Source organism: Desmodus rotundus, chromosome 4 (assembly GCF_022682495.2).
Source record: "Desmodus rotundus isolate HL8 chromosome 4, HLdesRot8A.1, whole genome shotgun sequence".
NCBI classification, from domain to species: domain Eukaryota; kingdom Metazoa; phylum Chordata; class Mammalia; order Chiroptera; family Phyllostomidae; genus Desmodus; species Desmodus rotundus.
Genome location: NC_071390.1, coordinates 83,171,892 through 83,194,063, shown reverse-complemented (window position 1 = coordinate 83,194,063; position 22,172 = coordinate 83,171,892). Strand labels below are relative to the sequence as shown.

Here is a 22,172-nt window from a genome sequence, read left to right as displayed (position 1 = left end):
GCAGTTCTTAACTCATCCTTGGAGGTTTGTCCAAGCAAACATGATAAAAGCAGACAGGACTAGAACATTCTTTTCCTCGCAGTCAGATATAAGCCCCACCCATTCACACAGCAATAAATCAGCCTTACAGATCAAATCATTTGAGACATGTCAGCAGCCTCAAAGTAACGTGAAAGTTTATATATATGTATATGGAACCATGGCCGGATAATCATTTAAATGTCCCCCAAAGATCCATATCATCCATCCTTAATCAAACTAAAGGATTTGTGTATTTTTTTTTCTTTTTTCAGCAATTGGAGGAATAAGGCTTCTTTAAATAAACAAAGCAACTTATCTTTTGTCCCTCCTCTCTCCCTCTCTGTGTCTAAGATCCTATCCTTGCCTTTAGAGAGCTGATGGGTAGCTTGTGGCTGACAGACGTGTCAGCAAAGATGAACGCCATGTCACTCAGACCAAGCAGTTCTTAGGAAGCAACACTTACGACCCCTGCTAGGAATCATGTTGAAGTTGAAATTATACGCTGTCCTCAGAAATTATAAACATGGCATAAATTATGTTCAGCACAGAAAGGAGCTCCCACAGAACCATTGTTTTCTCCTGAAAATGTGTTTTGTCCTTGCAGCTGTTGCTGCGATGTAAACAGGCATCAAACACGTCTTTAAACGAAGTGTTTGAATGACATGCCAGCGTATAGACACATTCCAGATGTTTCCTTTCTCAGACGCTTTGTTATCACGTGGACCCAGGACGTGCTCAAAATGCCTTCTCATAGATTTACCTATTAGAAATCTTGTTTAATTTCCCCCTCCTGCCTGAGTTTTCCAAAAGTCAGTGGATTGATTCCGTGTGGCTAGAAGATTCTGTGCACATTTCCAGAGGGTATATTGCTATATATATAGATGTGAGCATAATGATGAAAAAATTTCACTTTCAGGGTATCTCCAAAAGAAAATAAGCTGCCATGTTCTGGTGCATTTCTTCCATTTTGAGGAGGGGACCCTGAGAAGGAAAGGAGCAGAGAGGAGGAGCAATTCCCCACTAATAAGCTACAATCTCCTCCCTCTATTGACTTCCATGGTGCCCCAGCCAACAACTTGCCAACCTGGTTGCCATTCTTTCTTCCCTTAAAAACAACTTCTTTGGAAATATTTTAAAATACGATCACTCTTCTTAGTTGAAAAGATAATAAAAAGCAAGAGAATGAACCAAATCTATAATAAATCTTATACTTCAAGCCTTTCTTTATATTGCACAGTCAGCACTACAGGGCCAGCTAACGGAGTAAAGCCAAGTCAGTCCAAATGGAACTGAGTGTTATACTTCCACCTGGCTCTGACATCCGAGTGCCCACAGCATCTCTTTAATAAAGATTCATGGTGAATACCTGCCTAAGATATCAGATACTTCCTCATACTACCACTGCATGATATTACTACTAGCTACAGTAATTTTTCACTTGGGTAACTAACTCTGAAGTTTATCAAATATTTTAAGGTACATGACCTTATCTTGATACTTCTGCTCACTTCTTCTTGAGAGAAGTCGGGGTAGAGATGAAGAAAACCACAGAAAGATAGTAAATAGGAGAGTCAAGACTTGAAGGGAGGTGTCTTATCTCAACTTCTCTAGCATACCTCCAATCTTGCTAGAAATAGGAGTCAAATGTGTCATAACTGCTCCTCCATACTAGACTTGGTGCCTTATTTCACAGGTTTTTAATTAGTTGACATTAAATTGTTTTTATTAAAAGATTTCTTGTTGCACATAGGCTGATAGCATTAAGAAAGGAAACAAATGTTGAATAAAAGATTTATAACCTTTCTGTTAATTATCAGTAAGTAATTAACTTAAGAAAATGTACAATGCTATTCCCTGTGAAAAATATACAATGCTATACTCTATGGTTAATTTAACTTCAACTTTCTTCTAAACAATATTTTTCAAAATTATAGCATATGAATATTTTATAAAAGTTTTAAAAACACAGAAAATAATTCCAAAACTCAAAAGGCATTTTTGCTCTATTGCCACGCAGTCTCCACATGTATAACTTTTCTTAAACACCATTGAGACTGTTTCCACTTAAGATTATATCCAGAAAATTTGTTTGTATTCTTAAAAATTCTAGAAAATATCTTTTAATTAATGTTAGAAATGAAGCATATTGCTACTAATAATGATGACAATAAAAGGTTAACTAAAAATTTTAAACATTAACAAATATACACAATAATACACACCAGTTTTTCATTTTCCAGACAAATGCAAGGTTCTTATCTGGTCATTCCCAACCGACTGCCGATTCCCTGAGTTCCGTACAACAGGATGAAACGTTAGTAACACCTGACAGCACTACGGTGCCCGTTTTAAGGGCTGAAGATGCAGAAAATGAAAAGGAAGCTGCAGCATCGGTAGGAGCCCATCCCAACATTAAGGTAAAAGTCACATGGTTATGCTAACATAATTTCCAAATTCTCCAACGGTTTCCATTTCAAAGCATGGCCAAAGAGATTACTTCATTCTCATCTCAGTTTAGTTTCTTTAAAAGTGATCGTATCAATTGCCTCCGATCACTAGGAGAATTGTGAGTTTTACTCCTTGGGCTGAGGTGCTATATGATTGTTTAATTTCACAAAATTCAAACTCAAGTAAAACTTGTATCTATAGAATGTGAAGAACATCATACAAGGTTACAAATTATATGAAGAAAAAGCATAATAAATATAGAATGTTGGCTTATGAATTGTAAATGTGATATATATGTTAAATTATCATTTGTTTGAAAATAAACTTTCTTTCTTTTAAGGCTGAAAACTCTTCAGTACAAAAGTCGAAGGAGGAAAACCATGACCAGTCGGAAGATCAGGACGAGAGTCACAGCCAAGAGCTGGGATTACACGATCAAGGGGGAAGCGAAAGCGACTTTCCTGAGAATTTGGAGTACACACCAACTGAAAGTGCGTTGGACCTGAAAGAAGATGTGAGCCAACCTCAAAAGAAAAAACTCCCAGAGAACGTTGATTTCCTTGCTCCTAATGTTAGTTCCATTGTAGATTCTGACCAAAAAGAAAGCGTCACAGAGACAGAAAATAAACAAGAACAGCTTACAATTGATTCACATCCTCAGTTGAACAGGAGTAGCGAACATGGTGAAGACCTAAGTGATCAAGAAAACCACCAGCAAGATCCAAACATTCCCAATGGAGAAGGGGAAGGGGAGGAAGGGCCAGGTGCAGTTGGCACCCACAGTGATAACCAAGCAAGGGAGCGAGAATTTCCCCCAGAGCATTCTAACAGCAAGCAGGAGGAAGACAGCACCCAAGCTGGTATTTTGGAAGAGTTTAACCGACCAACCCAAGTAAGCAAGACACAGAAAGATGATTTTGAGCAGGTTCACCAAGAACAAGAACAGGATAACTCCAACGAAGACGTGGAAGAGGAAACTATTTCAAAAATCAATAAGCACAATCAAGACACTGAATGGCAGAGCCAAGAAGGAAAAGTTGGCCTTGAAGCTATCAGTAACACAGAGGAGATGGAGAAAAAGATTGTTTCTGAGGATTTGTTCGCAGAGCCCACTGATGATGGTGATGATGGCCCCAGACACAGTGCAAGTGAAGACTACTTCATCCCAAGCAAGGCCTTCCACGAGGCTGAAAGAGCTACTTCCAATTACTATCACATCAAACATGAGGAGCAAAGAGAAAGAGCACATGAGAATGAGAACGTAGGTACCAGTGAACCTGGAGAACCCAAATGGGTTAGATTATTTATGGCGATGTTTGTTGATAAAGCAGTTGGCTTTATCAAGAAACAGCCATCAACTTTCTCTGCACTCTCCCAGTCTCCTGTACTTTTCTCTATCAGTACATTACTAAATATACTACAATTATTTATTTTCCTCTTCACCTCCGTTATTAGGCTGAAAGTGCTTGTTTTATTTGTGTTCCCCTAGAAAGCAGCCCCTGAATTTCAGTGGTTTTTGTTTGTTTGTTTGTTTGTTTGTTTGAAGTTCAGGGAACAAAGAAGAGTAGAGAAGTTATACAGGGAAGGACAAAGCTAATCAAAAGTACCTGATGAAAGCCATGGAAAGCACATTCCTCTGAACTGTCCCATTTGGACAGTGAGAAAGCTGAGGCATTTACGCAGGCTGAGAATTGCCAGGAGGGTTGTTAATTGCCTAGAACTTGCAGTCTATGTAACCTGTCCTTTGAGCAGGTTAAATAGAATTCCATGGCTTTGAAGCCACAAAGACACAGATGCCGGCAGGTGAAAGTACCTGGAGCTAACCAGAATGGTAAACGGATATGAAGGGTGGGAGACACTGACAACTGCGGCTCCAATGCCTCGTCAGTGTCCTGTCCTATCAAGTTGAATTAGCAAGGTCTGCAAAATGCTCTAACATAATGAGATCCAGCAATGTTCATTAATTTAACTATAAAGATTAAGAAGGACTTCAGCTACAACTTATTAAGAAAACACACAAAAATGATAATCGGGATAAAGCGCGGGGGGGGGGGGGGGGGGGGGCGGGAGAAGCAGACTGCTATTTGGTTGTTTAGTCATTTGGAGCTTTCATGCAAAACCCTGACAGCCACCCACCAGGAGGTCTTGGCACAGCTTTGGGTGGGCAAGGTCAATAATAACCTCAATCACTGAGAACTCTGTTGTCATTCTAATGTGGAAGTTTTCTTACACTTTAGAAACTGGTAAGAAACATTTACCAGCAGCTTCACAGAGATTTCTAACCACAGGATTGCATGATAATATTACATTTCTGCTGTTTTCCCAAATCCAAAGGGGAGGCTCCAACTTTGCTCCTGATATTAGTACCAACTTTTATTAACTAATCTCCAGAGATACAGCACTGAATCCAGTTGATGAAGATAGAAATAGCTCCTGTATTCCAAACGTTACTGTCTATTTCCACAGTTGTGACTGGTGTCTCTTTTTGAGATCTGAAAGGATTTGGATAGGAAAAGCTCTGTGAAGGTATGCACAGAAGAAACATAAATTATATAACATAAATTATATATAAAACATAAATTATATATAAATTATTATATATAGCTTTCCAATAGACTCAAACTTCTCCTTTTGTTATTATAAAGGCCAAAAAAGCAGAGAGCTCCCTGAATGAAGATGAAAGTTCAAGTGAAGGCAACATGAGGGTGTACAGTGTTGGTGAGTATGGGCTAAGAGAGCTGTTTATAACTATGTCACGGAAGAGATGGAACAGGCCACGCTGGGCTATCACTGTCCCTTCATTTGTGACCACTGCCCAGAATTCTCCTCTCCCCAGGTCTCCCCAAGGAAATCTCTCACAAACTGTAGACATTCTCTTGCACACATTTGATATACAGTAGTCCACCCCATTTGTGGCTCTGCTTTCCACAGTTTCAGTTCTCTGCAGTGACCAGCAGTCCCACAATACTACATTTTCCCAACCATCAACATCATCTGCTCCTGACACCCAACCATCAGCATTGTCATGATGATCCAGGATCACCCAGAGCCAATGATCTTCCTCCTAACGTATCTTCAGAAGGTCAATAGTAGCTTAACACTACTTCGCAATGCCTAATTTCTAAATTACACTTTATCCTAGGCATGTATATGTATATGTATAGGGAAAATAACATATTGTGAGGTGGTTACTATTATCCATGGTTTCAGGCATCCACTAAGGGCCTTGAAAAGTATCCCCTGCAGATAAGGGGCGGGGCTACTGTACAACTATGAGTAAATGGGTGTATAAACTGGAAGTCTTGCTGCAATATTACTGCAAAAGACAGCTTTCTTTTTATATAAATCCTTTTGCTTCTGAGAAGAATTAATTTTACCTTCTTGATTCTTCAATCCGTAATTTACTAGCAAATTTAGGCCCCATATTTAATTAAGACCTAGTTCCCAGTCACAAATTTTAACACAACAAAATTCTCAGGGCTTGTCTGAACAACTTGTACAAAATTGCACTATAGATTTCAGACTATGACCATTGCAGGCAGACCAAGAAGCCTTATTCGTTCTTTCTAAATCTCTGATCCAAAGTGCACAGAAAATACTCTGGTTTCTCTTCAGATCATGTAAATCTTTTGCCTTTTACAAAGTGCACAGAAAATCTAGGCTATTGTGTAAAGTAGCCTGATGCCATAGGGTCCTGCCAGAAAATTACATTAAAATGGCTTCGAATGGTTTCCCAAATTTTCTCTTATTAATGAAGGTGGAGCTAATTATCTGGATGAATTTGAGTTTACATATTCAATTTAGCTTATCCTGTCCAAACTTTTCTCTTAGATTCTTGCATGAATTTCCAGTGTAAAAGAGGACACATGTGTAAGGCTGACCAACAGGGAAAACCCCACTGTGTTTGCCAAGATCCAGCGTCTTGTCCTCCTGCAAGGCTCCTTGACCAAGTAAGTGTTCTGCAAACTGGTCTCCAAGGGGCACCAACTAGCGGTTTAAATGAAAGGAGCAACTGAAATGTTTTTGTTAAAAAAAGGTAAAAGCCCAGGATACCATCTAATATTTGCCTTAATATTAAATAGGAACAAATGCCAGCAAAATCAAAGAATTTCACCTGTGCCCTAAAGCAGTAATGATGGCACTGATCTATAAGAAATCACTTTAAAATTCATTCTATCCTTGGAACATCTTCAGTTTTCATTCCACTGGGCTCATCTAAAGCTAAATTGCCATCACCACTGGTATAATATTAGTTGATATTTTTGTGCCAAGCGGGATACTTATGATTTTGATAGCCTCACCTACCTGACCACTTGGGCGGCACAGCAGTTTTACCAAACAGACTAGGAGCTTTAAGGAGCAGAGTGTTTTCCCAATGAACGTCTGGAAACATGACCTTTTCCTCATGCTTGTCGTTATTAGGTCTGTGGGACTGACAACGAGACCTATGCTAGCTCCTGTCATCTGTTTGCTGCAAAGTGCAGACTGGAGGGGACCAAAAAGGGGCACCAGCTGCAGCTGGATTATTTTGGAGCCTGCAAATGTAAGATTCTGTCACTACTACCAACCACCATTGCTGAGATGGTTTGGGGTTAATCTGCATATCTGAATAATTCACTTATATGTACTCAGACATATGCAATTGGGAGAAAACTAATGTAGTTCTGAACCCAGGCTGCACATTAAAATCAATTGGGAAGACTTTTAAAAAATAAGAAGAATGCCCAGGCTCTAACTATAAGAGATTTCAATTTTATTGTGCTGGGTTGGAGCCTTGGCATTGTTTTTCATTGGTTTTTAAAGTAACCTAGGTAATTCTACTGTGTGGCCAGGGCTCAGAGCCACTGCATAATGTTATCCACTTAATAACTGAGATGGAATTTTGCTAAATTATTTGTCCTTTTCGCTCATCAAGTTAGGCCTCTGCCAATAAGTTTAATGACAACATTTTCCAGAACTTTTTTTTTGTCTTCCTTTCCCAGGATGTCCTGTTTTCTTTGGATCCCCTCACTGCTAAGTAATTCTCCACATTAGCTGGGCTCTCTAATATTTCCCCTTTTCTTCTCCTTATGGACCCATGAGAGTATTAAACTTCTCAGCCCCTCAGCACCCTTGGCTTTAGATGTTGCCATGTGGGTTCTTTGCCCAAGGAAATTTGAGCAACAATCATCTGTGTGCATTCTGGAGCAGCATGTCTGCCCTGGCGCACAGTTCTCCATGCCCCCTTTCCCTGGTGTTGAGATAGTGTTGAGGTGGTGGAGTCTCCATCCCTCTGGGCCCCATGGAGACTGCAATGAGCTGAGAGCCCTCCTGCCAGCTGGTGTTGCACTTGTGGCAGGACCACGAAGCAAATCTTTGATGTAATGTACCACGTGATATCTCTATAGTTAACACTGCTATCTGGTATATTTGAAACTTGCTAAGAGAGTAGATCCTGAAAGCAAGTAAAGAAAAAAATTTTGGAACTATATGAGGTGATGGATATTAACCAAATTTATTGTGGTAATCATTTCACAGTATATGTGTGTCAAGTCATTAGGCTGCACATCTTAAATTTATACAGTGTTGTACTTCAATTACATCTCAATAGAACTGAAAGAAACAAACTTTGTTCCTTTAAGTCACTAGGATTTAAAATTATTACATTGTGACCACAGAAGAAGCCAACTTCTACCTTTTCCTTCTTCCTCTATTAAATAGCTCTTGTGTCCTCCACCTCTAAATTCCAGTCTCTGGTTCTAGAGAAGCGGTTCTCAGCTGTGGCTGCACATCAGAATTACTTCTGGAGCCTTTGAAACATCCTGATGCCCAGGCTTCACCCCAGAGCAATGAAATCAGAATTTATTTGAATGGAAGCTGGCATCTGGCGTGTTTTTTAAACACGCAGTGCAATTTTGCTGTGCCACCGGGACTAAGGGTCACTGCTGTGATGACTTGGCAGTGAGGGTGCTGTCAGTCACCACACGTCCTGTACTGAGGACTCCTATAGGACAGGAGTGAGCCCCAAAGGTTAACACTGATTTACTTTCTGGTTGAAACAGCTATTCCTCCTTGTACGGACTTTGAAGTGACTCAGTTTCCTCTAAGAATGAGAGACTGGCTCAAGAATATCCTCATACAACTTTATGAGTCTGACCCTAAACACACTGGATATTTAAATGAGAAGCAAAGGAATAAAGTAAGTTACCCACAATCAGCTCCCTAAGTGTGTGTCTACGAGGCCTGAGGAAAAAAGATATCAGGGGGTGTGATGGGGGAGGGGCGCTACATCCCTCTGCATATAGCAAAGCGCACTTTGCCTCCCTAAACCTGGTTAGCACATATAGATTAACAGACTAAGAGTGGTCACATTTCATGCCACAAGGTATGGGACACGACCAAACCATCCCATTCCTATGCAAAGGGGAGGAGCCTGAGCACGGGCTCTTTACCTCATACCTAGAGCAACTTCTGGTTCAGCAAACTGAACCTCAGTTCAGCATTTATATATTCTGGCCTAGGCATGTTATTTCAATCAAAATGTCTTTTGCCCTCATAAGCCAGACATAGATTTATGATACAGGAGAATGTGTTACTCACAATGTCAGTAATATATTAAGATTAAATTGTGCAGAATATTGATTCCAGAAGTTCCCAGGTAAAATGTATTCATCAGATAGTTATTGAGTGCATCCTAGGTACCTGGAACTGATTAATGTGCTAGAGATCCAGCCATGAACAACAACAAAAATCTCTGCCTTTATGAGCTCACATTCTAGGCAAAAAGACAGACTCAACAAATAAGTGCATATGTATGCATTTAAATACATGTATGTGTATATATTTATACATGCAAATATCTATACAATATGTCAGGTGGAATGAAATGTGCTATGAAGACAAAAATAAAACAAGAAGGAGGGCGTGCATAAGCTGTGTCAAATGCTGTGTGCAGGTTTTGGGATGAGGACTAAGAGGTGGCCACTAATCTGGAATGTGGCAATCAGAGTTCGACCTTGACAAGAGCTGTGAATGCAGAGTAGAGAGGAGAAAAGCTTGCGTGGACAGGGTTCAAAATAGAATAAGAGGAAGAATATGGAAACAGCAAGTATAAATAATATTTTCAAGACATTTTGCTGTAAAGGGAAAATGTGAAATAGAGTGGAAGCTGGAGGGGAATGTGGGTTTAAGAGTTCCCCTCTGCCCGTGGGAGATGGTAGAGGATATTTGTGTGCTTCTGGAAATAACCCAGGAGAGAAAGAAAGATACCCCACTGCCACAGGGTATTCCTGAGTAAAGGATAAGGGGCGGGTTCCTGAGCATCCGTGAGGGATGGGCTTAGATTAAGAGCACAGGAAGTTTCATGCATGGTGTTAAGAAGGGAATTTCATAGATGTGGTCATGGGAATGGATAGAAGTTCCACTCTGACTGCTTCTAATTACACAGTGAAATAATGGGTAATGTCACAAGCTGAGAATTTTACACACATTGCCTCCAAATAATTTCCACCTCTTTCTCAATACATCATCACAGACAGCCTAGAGAACAGTAGAAACAAAACAGAAATTTCAATGAGGGTGGCCCAACAGTACCACAACAGGGCTAAACTGAGACTGAGCAGGCAATGGGTGGCAATGCACTCAGGATTAAGAAAGCCAGGGGGGAGTGGGGAGGGCACAGTGGGGAGAGGGGATTACAGGGACTACTATAAAGGACACATGGACAAAACCAAGGGGGAGGGTGGAGGTGGAGGAAGGGGGTGGGTTCGGCTGGGGTGGGGTGGAGGGATGGGAGAAAAGGCATACAACTGTAATTGAATAACAATAAAAATTTAAAAAAAGAAAAAGAAAAGAAAGGAATATGCCACCCAGGAAGCTCAGGGGTTTCCACTCACTAATCAACAATTTTGCCCAAATCAGTTTAGCCCTTTTCAGTTAAACCTTCTCATAGTTTTAAGGAATGCAATAAACATTACTTAGTTAAAAGAAAAAGTCAAAAAAGCCAAATTTCTTCTGAAATTTTTTTTAAATGTTAGCTGTTATTCAATGTAGAAAGAAGAAAAGCTGTCACGTTCACTAGAAGGCATTTCTTTGAGTCTCATGCAGTGGCCCGGGCTTGTTTTCATCTGACATGTTGTTATCACTCCTCAAGTAAGTGTTAGCAAGTGATCATTTGATTACATTTCTCTGATTCTCTGATGTTCTATCCTGTTCCTTCCTAATTACAGGTCAAGAAAATTTACCTGGATGAAAAGAGGCTCTTGCCTGGGAATCATTCCATCGACCTTCTCTTAAGGGATTTTAAGAAAAACTACCATATGTATGTGTATCCTGTACACTGGCAGTTTAGTGAACTTGACCAAAATCCTACGGACAGGTAAAAACTCTTTAGGTTCCCATAACTAGGTCATCTCCCTAATATAATGTCTAGTTATCTATAATAATATAATGTCTAGTACAAAGAACATTCTAAACAGATTTAGGAAATTTCCCAATTTCAGTCTGGAACACTGAAATGCCAAACAAATGTGGTTAGGTGTGTCAACATACAACTGCTTTGAAAATAACAGATCATGGCCACACCCCAGCTCCCAAGTTCACTTCTTAGGGTCCAGCCTCTCAGAGAGACTCTCATAACTCTCATTGTTGATCATAAAGTCCCAAGATCATCCGATTGGCCCAGTTCGGGCCAAGTGCCTACATCTGGAACAATCAGGCATGACCAGATTGGACAAACGTGATTGCTGGGTGCACCCTATAAATTTAGGGTGGATGGAGGACAGTGAAGAAGGAAACCTTGTGAATTGACATCCCAAAAGCTGTCTATCTTACTCATAAATAGTTTATTTCATTTGCAACTTTTCATGAGTGTACTACTTGTTCACCATACTCAGCAACCTTGTGGAAGAAAAACACCCTTGGTGATCCTAAGTATTAACTTTCATACACAAGCCACACAGCTAATAGGCTGCCATTTGTACCACTGCAGAGTCTTGACACGTTCCGAACTCGCTCCCTTGCGAGCCTCTCTGGTGCCTATGGAACACTGCATCACTCGCTTCTTCAATGAGTGTGACCCCAACAAAGATAAGCACATCACCCTGAAGGAGTGGGGCCACTGCTTTGGGATTAAAGAAGGTAAGTTCACCAGCCTCGTCCAGACAAACCCTGAGCCTTGTAGGCCCCCCAGAGCTAGATCCTGCTGTGCATTCAAATTGAAACCTAGACGCAGCAAGGTGGCAGCGTTCAGACAGGCTCCTTCAGAGTAGGCGCTATCATGGCAAGGTTAACTTTTACTCCCTTTATGATACTCTGATTTCAAACAGTAGCAAATGTGAATATTTAGGGGATAACTACATCGAGTTCTCAGCCATTGGTAAGCCTGAGAAAATGATGTGAATCCAGAGAGTTGTGCCAAATCTCAGAAGACTGTCCTTTTCTTTTAAGTATATTTTATTGACTATGCTATTATAGTTGTCCCAATCTTCTTCTCCCCTTTATCCTCCTCCACCTTGTAGCCCCCCAACCACCAACATTCCCACACCCTACTTAGTTCATGTCCATGGGTCATACATATAAGTTCTTTGCTTCTCTATTTCCTATACTATTCTTACCCTCCCCCTATTTTGTGCCTACCATTTATGCTTCTTATTCCCTGTACCTTTTCCCCCCATTCTGCCCCTTCCCCCTCCCTGCTGATAACCCACCATGTGATCTCCATTTCTGTGCTTCTTTTCCCATTCTAGTCATTTGCTTGGTTTGTTTTTGTTACTGTTTTTTAGGTTTAGTTGTTGATAGTTGTGAGTTTGTTCTCATTTTACTGTTCATAGTTTTTGATCTTCTATTTCTTAGAAAAGTGCCTTTAACATTTCATATAATAAGGTCTTGGTGATGATGAGCTCCTTTAACTTGACCTTATCTGGGAAGCACTTTATCTTCCCTTCCATTCTAAATGATAGCTTTGCTGGATAAAGTAATCTTGGATGGAGGTCCTTGCCTTTCATGACTTGGAATACTTCTTTCCAGCCCCTTCTTGCCTGCAAGGTTTTGTTTTTTTTTCTGAGAAATCAGCTAACAGTCTTATGAGAATGCCTTTGTAGGTAACTCTCTCCTTTCTTCTTGCTATTTTTAAGATTCTCTCCTTATCTTTAATCTTGAGTAATTTAATTATGATGTGTCTTGGTGTGTTTCTTCTTGGAACCAATTTCTTCGGGACTCTCTGAGCTTCTTGGACTTTCTGGAAGCCTATTTCCTTTGCCAGATTGGAGAAGTTTTCCTTCATTATTTGTTCAAATAAGTTTTCAATTTCTTGCTCTTCCTTTTATCCATCTGGCACCCCTATGATTCAGATGTTGGAGTATTTAAAGTTGTCCCAGAGGTTCCTAAGCCTCTCCTCACTTTTTTGAATTCTTGTTTGTTTATTCTGTTCCAGTTGGATGTTTATTTCTTCCTTTTGTTCCAAATAATTGATTTGAGTCCCAGTTGCCTTCCCCTTACTGTTCGTTCCCTGTATATTTTCTTTCATTTCACTTTGTGTAGCCTTCATCTTTTCCTTCATTTTGTGACCAAGTTCAATCAATTCTGTGAGCATCCTGATCACCAGTGTTTTGAACTCTGCATCAGATAGGTTGTCTATCTCCTTGTCACTTAGTTCTTTTTCTGGAGTTTTTATCTGTTCTTTCACTTGGGCTATAATTCTTTGTCTTGGTGCACCTGTTACATTTCAGGGGTGGAGCCTGAGGTATTTGCCATGGCAGGGCAACCCTCTTGCAGTGTTGTGATGCTGTGGGGGAGAGGTCAGACAGGGAACAATGCTGCTTGCTTGGCTCTTGTCCTACTTTCTATCACTTCCCTCACTTCCCACAAGTGTATTGTGCTTTTTCAGGAGATGATTCGCAAGTGGGTGGGTTTGTGTACCTTTTAGGACCCTATGAGCCTCTCCAATGGACTCTCATGTGAGACTGGGAGTTTCCCCCACTGCCACAACCCCCACAGATGTTTTGCAGCCGGGGGTTTTGAGTCTTTAGTTTCCCACTCTGAAACCCTGGGTTTTGAGGTCTGTCTCACACCCCCATTGTTCCTCCTAGCTTATCTGCATGCAAATGTGGGATCTCCTGGGTGGGCTGCTGCCTTGCTTTGCCATGTGTCTTCTCTGCCCAGGCTGCTCATGTCCACTCCTCCTTCCTGTCTGGTTGAATGTTTCTTTACTCCTTGGTGTCGGATTTCCATGCAGTTTGATTTTCTGGAATTTTGCTTGTTCTTTGTTTTTAAATTGGTTATTATCCTTCTTTTGGTTGGGTGAGAAAGTGAAGTATTTCTGCCTATGCCTCTGTCTTGGCCAGAACTCAGAAGACTGCCCTTCTGAGGGAAAGATTTTATATCCTTTCTTAACCTGGGTACTGAGCTGAACTTTTGAAAGTCATATGTAAAGAGTAAAACAGCTAGCCTCACTTTGCCATTGGGGAATTCATTACCAACACACTGAGAATTGGGTCTTACATCATACTTTGTGTCCCAGTATTATTCCTTTCATCCGAAAGTGACCAATTACTTCATCTTCAGTGACAAAAATATAAAATAATACAATACACTTCAATAAAATAAAATAAAATGAAAAGAGGGTTCTTTCTTTACCCCCACAGTGGAAGTATTTAAATTTAGACATTTGTTTTATTGGGCTATATCTTAATCTACTTCCTTTTCTTTTCCTAACTTAGAGTTGCTTTTATGAACAAGCATGTTTATAATAACTAAGATTTGAAAGATGTTAAATAATATGTGACCAAACCTGCTTGTAGAATGAAAATGAACAGTGAACATCAAATCTCTAAAGCAGAGGTTTTATACATATATTCACAGCAGACATGTAGGATGACATGTAATTAAACAGTAAAGAAAAGTAAGTTCATCAAAGGTCAGAATTTCCCAAAAAGAAGTAACTTGTGCGACCGTCACTTCAAAAATATTCTTTATGCATATGTATAATGCCTTAAAATTAGAGAGACAGAGCTGAGAGTTTGGTTTAGTTACTTGTTCATAAATAGATAGGCAGAAAAGGTTAGTTCTTTGTCTCTTCCATATTATTTTGTGAAATAAGCACTGTAATGAACAAAAGAATGTATATTTTTGTAAGCAACTAGTTCTGGGTGTTAGTTGTCTATTGCTGGATAACAAATGACCCTACAGTTTAGAAGCTTAAAATCCCTCTCACAGTTTCTGAGGGTCAGGATTCCAGCCATAGTTTACCCAGATGGTTCTGGCTGAGGGTCCGCTCTAAACTCCCTCACAGGCCAGGTGTCAGGAGGCTTCAGCTCCCCAGCACGTGGCCCTCCCCACAAGACTGCTCACAGCATGACACCTGCTTTCCTCCAGAGTGAAAGATCAGGGAAAGAGAATCCAAGCCTGAGGCCCTGATGTCTTTTATAACCTAATCTCAGAAGCGACATATTACTTCTGACACATTGGGGTCACACAGACCAAACCCGCTGCAACGTGGGAGGAGATGCAGGAGGTGGGGATTGTTGGGGCATCTTGGAGGCTGGCTGCCACATACAGTTTATACCTGTCAGCATCGATAAAAAATTAACAAGTTATTAAGACTCAGATGTATAAGGAACATGTATAAAGGACCCATGCTGGGGACTGACTGGGGAGGGGCAGGGCAGGGGAGAGCAAAGGGGGAAAAATTGGGACAACTATAACTGAACAGCAATAAAAAAGGTAAATAGAGACAGAATAGACTCAGATTCATACAAATAATGCCAATTTCTGTTCTGTGTTAGAACAGCTATTCTATAAGCATAGTACTTACAAATTCAAATATATCCATAAAAATGGCCCCATGTTTTCCAATTCTCATGTTAAAAGATACCCAAGTACAGCTTCTCCACTCCATTTGGAAGAGGGAATAACTTAGCTGGGGCAGAACATACTTATGAATGACCTTCTGTATGGAACTTGATTTAAAAGGAGGGGTCAAAAGGTGAATTTGAGCCATTTATTTAAAGAAACAAGTCACGCTTTGCTGTTCTTTGGAAAGTTCTAGCAGCTCTTCAGCCCATAGGCTCACTCAGGCTCTGTGCTGGTCGGTTGTCTGGGAGGAGCAGGAAGAGCTTAAGGTTCAGTGACTCGCAAAGCTCCTAATAGTCTTGTTTGTTCACTGTGGTTTGGCTGTGACTACGTTATTTTGAAGAAGGGGAAAAATTATCACACAGTAAGGCAATAAAGCAGATATGAAACATTTGGTCAGAACAAGTAAACAAGTTACTGCTTTGGGATGCAGCTAGGTAAAGAAAAAAAAATCTCTATTTGTAAGTATACCCTTTATTCTTGGGGCTGAGAATTCAACAGAAGACAAGATAATTTTAGCCAGGGTTTTCCTGAATTTTAATTGCCTTTCATGTGAACTAAATGTGCTCAAATATTCCAGGTCTGTCATTAACTAGCTATGTGAATTAGGGCATGCCACTCATACCCCGCAGGTCTCATTTTCCTGTACAAAAGCAGTTCAATTAAGAGATGAAGGAGTCTTATTCACTGCCCAGGACATAACATATCTGTACTTACTGACATGTATCACACTAATCTTCAGAAAAGCCTTCCAAATGAGACCAATAGGGTAAACGAGTCAGATCATGCAGGTCCTACCAAGCCAGTTAAAGACATTATCCTGGGAGTACTGAGAGATCACGGAAGTATTTTAAACAAGGGAGTGGTTTCATTGAATTTGTATTTAAGAACCATTCTTTTGGTTATATTGTGGAGAAGCCAAAGAACAGTGGAGAAGATGCTGTGGTAAATTCAGGCAAGAGATGATGAGAACTTGAACTAGAGCAGCTACATTAGAGAAAAGAAAAACAAACATATTCAAGATATGGATTAAAAACATAAATGTAGTCAAGATATATTCAAGAATATAGCCTATTCAAATATATGCTAAATAAGTAAATTTATAAGTAATGAGACTGTTATCCCAATTTTACAAATGAAGCCTATGCTCAAAAGAAATATACCAAAGTTCATACTCTTTCCCACTCTTGGAACGAGAGGAAGATTTATATTGTGCAGGAAAGTTACCTGGTGCCCCTACAGGGCAGTAGTTTAGTATGTTTCCAATCAATCTGCTTTAAGTATTTGCTCAACAATTACTGAGTGAGGGGGGGCCATACTGGTAAAGAGTGGTCTCATATTCCCCAGAGCAGGCTGTTTTCCTCTACACGTGTGGCAACATGTTCTTTTCCAATTGTTTGATTGGAGATTTGATGTAACCGGCACTCTACATCTCCTTATTTCCATTATGTTTCAGCAACCCTGCAGATTAGTATACTAGGCACTCTTTGGCTAGGCCTCCCCTCAACATCCTCTGTCAGTGGTTCTCAGCCCTATATGAGAACTACCTGCAGAGCCTTCTAAAAATATGCATACCATTGGCCCACCTCTGGGGCTTCTGATTCAGGAAGCCAAGGGTGAAGCCTGAAGTTACATATTTTTAAAAGCTTCATAGGTGATGTTGATGTCCTACCAGGGCTGAGAACCATCATGCTCCCTTATTCATTACTGCTCTGACCATTCATCTCTATCATTTGTTTATATTATTCCTTTGTCTAGTTTCTAAAACTGTTCTTTGTTTTGTTTTCATTTTTTGCAGAAGACATAGATGAAAATCTCCTGTTTTGAATTAAGATCCGAAAGAACTCAAACTTTCCAGCGTCCTCCTCTGTTCTGGCCACTTCTGAAATACATGCAGCCAGGACACTTGTAGATTTAATTTAGCAGATGTTTGCATGTCTGAGAAGACAATGAGAGTAATTGCTTGATAACTGTATGTGCACCAGGCATTTAACATTAACTTTGGAAATAAAACTTTAAAATTAAGTAAAGTTAATTAATTTCCAAATACTGTATGCTGTTTGTAAACAGGAGCCTAATGCATCACTCCACGTCCATTTGTGAGATACATTCATTTTGTACATTATATAATATGCATGTCAAGAAAATGGAATAATGCTCATTTCTTGTGAATGTATGTTATTTTCAGTGTCTTAATACCCTAATAAAAACCTGTAGAATCCCAAATGCTTTTTCAAGTTTATTTCTAGTCATTTATTTAAAGACCAACCCAGGGTTCACACTTCATATCTAATTACAATTGTGCTTCCTGGACCCTACAACTTAAAAAAAAAAGTGTGAGCGTGATTGGGAAAAAACATTTCCTATGGGAAGCAAATATTCAGTTGTTAAATGGTAGTTGCTCATCAATGTCCTTTGTCATAATGTAAGGTTAAACAGAAAAAAAAGGGGGAGCCTTTACCAAATTCAATTAAAATGTGAATGATCATGCAAGCAATTTTAGCTTTTACGCAGGCATCCATATACGTTGAGAGAGAGGGTAGCCCTGAAAATTTTCTACACATTTCATGTCCTCAAAATATAGTAAAGATAACCTGGACAGTGGAGATTCCTACATTGTCCTGATGTCCAGCATAGTCAGAGATAAATATTAGTACTGTAAATTGAAAGCAAGAAAATTTATCATAAATGTGTTCTCATTTGAGGTCTTCTTTGGTAACTATTAATACAGTAAAAGCTAGATTGCAAAAGTATAAAAGACACCATATTAGAGTTTTCCAAGGTCCGGAAGACCCTGTCACCCGCTTTACTCTACTTAAAATATATGAAAGAAAATAAAATGGTTTTTTAAATATATTTTCCTACAGGAAACAGAAGACATCAATGTAATTATCTTTTATTATTTCTTCAATCAAAAATTTGTTATTAAGAGAGACTCATCTACGATAATCACTGAGAGAATGTGCCCCTAAGCTTTTATATCAGAATAATCTTCTCTGATTAATGTCAAAATTGTTTCCTCTTCTCTTAGCTCAGTGGGTCACTTCTTAACCAGACCACATCACACCATACAATGTCTAAATAAAGTTCAATTTGATTAATCAAAATCTAATTATTACTTATAATTTTTTCCAACTAGGGAAATAATTTTAGAATGTTCTTATGTATAGCTCCAAAGAAATGTCATAAGAGTCCTTAACTAAGTACAAACCAGGGTTCTAATTATGCATTTTCTGGGAGCAGTGAAATTGTATTTGGAGGTATTAATTCAACCTAAATTACCATTTTGAAGGTTTTTTTTAACCTTTTTTGGAATAGTGAAAAGTGATGTTAATGCTAAAGACACTACCTAAATATTTACTAAAACTGTTTTAATTGAAAATAATTTTCATTTTGAAATGAAAAATACTACTTAATAACAGGAAATTATAGAAGCTTAAATGTTTCTGTCTGTTAAGGCTCCTGTGTGTATTGCTGCCCTAAATGATATATTCTTGGTGGTCACAGTTTTTAATTGTGGGTTGTAATAAAGACATTAGTCTAATCCCAACCAAGGGGATGAAGTTATTTTCTCAGTAATCAGTCTATAACCCTATCTCTGGGTAATTGAGATACTTTATAAGTTGGACTTCCTAGTCTGGAAACAGTTATCCAGCTTAGCTTTGAATTTTGTGACTCATATTGCCCATAACCATAAAGGCATTAATTAGTAACACAGCTTAAATACTAGATGGGCATCAGATTCTAGGAGATCACACTGTTCCTTGAATTCTTGCTCCGAGGGCCATTTGAAGCACAGGTAATTTTAAAAGGACACATTTGGGCTGGTTCTATTGCACTAGGTAAAAGAATGTAAGATGTTCTTGTGTTGGATCATTTAATGGCTTCTAATAGTTCCAGTTAACAAAGGTAAAAAGAAATTCAAGGGTTTGAATCTAAGGGAGAAAAATACAAAGGGGAGACATGAAGAAGGAGGGAAAGGGGAATAAGTTGCCTAAATTCAGGCACAATAAAATAGCACAAAGGTAAATCCGATTTCAGTTTCAAGTACAAATAATATAGTTGATGGGCAACTTATGTATCAAGAAATATAACTTGCTTCGGATGGTAGCGATAAGATCATGATGAAGTTGATTTTTTCTTCCAAAATTCAGTTCTAGAGTTCAGTGATTTGCTTGGAAACTCACAAAGTTCATTTGAATTAAAACTGGTTGAAGACCATGAAAAGGTTTGCTTTCAGAATCAGCTGGCCAGTAAAGATGACCTTTATTTGCTTTACAGAATCTACTCATATTGTACTTACTGTCTACCAACTCATATCATTTCCTTCTTGAGAAATTATAATTGTCAGTAACAGCATCCAGGCCTTGCGGCCGTCTGGTGAGTCCCACGGCGGCAGAAGCTCAATGTGGCTTTACTTGTATGTTGCATCAGAAATCTCATTTGAGCCAGTAGTGGTACGTCCCCAATACTACGGATAATAGGACAGTGGTGTTTGAAGATTTGTGGGTAGAGATCACAAGTTCAAATAACTTCAGAGACCAAACAGGTATCGGTTGAACAATGAGATTATGAGGAAGAGCAGGAACTGTATGCAACGTTATGAGCCAGAGAATGCTAGTCTTCTCTAAAGGCATTCGAAGTGTTTTAAAGCACTGTCTAGGCTTACGAAACCTGAATCTGGAGGCAGAATTCAGCCTGACCACTATTTCAAAACCTCTAACTAAACAGTCCATTTTCAATGGTAATAGGACTTAGATAAAAAACCTGAAAATGATCTCCTAACCCTTCCATTCCAGACTCTTTCTTCAGAATGAGATTTCTCATCCTGGCTGTCCTTTGGAGCACTGTCCCCGCTCTGCCCATCCCTGTGAGTACTCCCTGCCAGCTGTGCACTCCACTTGCAGTCTAGAGGCGGGGTTTCTGGGCTAGAAAGCGCGTTGTATAAGCTTTCATTTCACAAAAGAGGAAAGTGGAGTCCAGGAAAGTTGTAGTCTTGGGAACGCACTGCTTTTACAAATCCCAGCTTCATGTACCATTTGCTAAGTGTGAGACCTTGAGAAAAGAACTAACCCATGGCTTCCCTGTCAGTAAAATGAGCGATAAGAACTACTTCAGAACCTTGTAAGAATGATAAAAATGCATCCAGAGCACTGAAGAGTCCTAACCGGAACATAGGAAACTCTCAGATAAACTTAGCAATATAGAACAAATATTCTGCAGTGACCTAGGTCTTACTTATGCAGTTTAAACTGAACGGTATTTACAATGCCCTTACCCCAAACCGCCTCGTGTTGACTGTCGCCGTGATTTCTGCATCCACACGAATGGGATCTAGGTGTCAAATCTGTGTTTAGTATAGTCTGAATATGTCGGACGCGAGGTAGGCAAGAATCTCTCTCCTCTGCACATTTTTTGTTCTTTCACAACAAAGGAGCTTTGGGAGAAGTTAGGGAGCTTTCAAATCTTGTGTTTGAGGATACAAAATTTAAATTCACATTTCCACACTCCCTTTACTTTGAAATTCTAAATGCAGAGAACTGAACCGAGAACATTGTTGATTCAAGTATAAAGAGGCATCCAATATGTAATTAATCTGAAGATATATGAATAAAACATTTTTTGGAAATAAGTTTAAAGACAAAACATACAATGTTCTGATCACTGGACAAAATTAATTCAACTTTCCCCTATTAGGTACTCAAACATGTTTTATTTCAGAGGTGAAACTACATCACTGACACGGTATAGTGCTCAGTAGTGGCTTGTTACCTATTTTCGTTGGAATAAAATCTCTGTAATGAGTCATGTCTTGCCATATGTTGCTTCACTGTATTGCTATTATTGTTTTACAAGCTTGAACAACCTGGAGGCAGTTCCAGTGGTCAGGTAAGCGTCTCGTTGTATTTTCAGATGACATGTTTGTCGTTTTAAAAGTTTGCAGTTGCCTGCAATCGCTGACGTCATGTTTCTTTTTGCAGAGATTTTATGTTTACCCACCACCATTTTTCCCTCAGTTTCCCTTTCTCCCACCCCCACGACTGCTCCCAGTAAGTATGGGTTTGGGAAATCTCCAAATTGTGAAAAAAGTATTTATTAGTTGGGTGATGATCGTGAACATTTCCAAATTTTAATACAGAACCATGAAGCTCTGTGAGATCGCCAGGCATAAGCTGCTCAAGCCCTCCCCGCAGAGCTTCTGGTGATGTGTGACGTGGGGGCCGCACACATCCCCCCAAATCCTCAGTGATTTCTTCCAGTGTCTTTCTCCACTTGCCATCAAAAAGGTGTTTATACTGAATTACTTTAACTATGATGAGGCCACTCTTCATGCAGAGAATACTAACCTCTTGCTGTAATACCCATTCTGTTTCTTTTTCTAAATCGCTTTGTTGCTTTCTTCTGGCTAGAGGTTTTTTTCCAGCTCTCTGTAAGTTTTTCTCACAGGTCTGTATCATTAGTTTTCCCTTCTTATTGGACCCTCTCCCATCTTCCTAATACCTGGATTCTTAGAAGACTTTATTTAATAAAGGCCAGAATACATAATAGAAAGGCTAAATACGTAACAGAATTGCCTTTATTCTCTATCTCATGCTTTTGTTGGTACAGACAGCATTCATTCAGGTAATATTTACTGTGTCTACCATATAATAGGGTCTATAGTGAGGGCTGGAATACAAAAAGTATGAGAGAAGTCTGATGAGGAAGAGAGATTCACAGAAGAAAAAACTGTGATTTGATAAGTGCTTCTAGATGTAAATACAAAGTTGGCTTAGACTGTGGATCAAAAACTTCATTTACAGAGATGGTATCTGGCCAGGTCCTGAAGGATGGGCAGTGGGTGGGGCACTCCCCGCCCAGGGAACCACAAATGT

General features: G+C 39.5%; 1 protein-coding gene across 1 annotated transcript in view; it reads left to right on the top strand.

Moving 5' to 3' along the window:
• The window catches only part of SPARCL1 (SPARC like 1), a 48,604-nt gene extending 31,081 nt beyond the window's left edge, over positions 1–17,523 (top strand). The window contains exons 3-11 of the mRNA XM_024574949.4: positions 2,262–2,438; positions 2,810–3,730; positions 5,115–5,187; positions 6,301–6,419; positions 6,892–7,012; positions 8,511–8,647; positions 10,677–10,825; positions 11,438–11,586; positions 17,096–17,523. Of these exons, the coding sequence (XP_024430717.2) occupies positions 2,262–2,438; positions 2,810–3,730; positions 5,115–5,187; positions 6,301–6,419; positions 6,892–7,012; positions 8,511–8,647; positions 10,677–10,825; positions 11,438–11,586; positions 17,096–17,124 (1,875 nt within the window). The 3' untranslated portion in view covers positions 17,125–17,523. The remainder of the gene's footprint in view (positions 1–2,261; positions 2,439–2,809; positions 3,731–5,114; positions 5,188–6,300; positions 6,420–6,891; positions 7,013–8,510; positions 8,648–10,676; positions 10,826–11,437; positions 11,587–17,095) is intronic.
• The last annotated feature ends 4,649 nt before the right edge of the window (positions 17,524–22,172 follow it).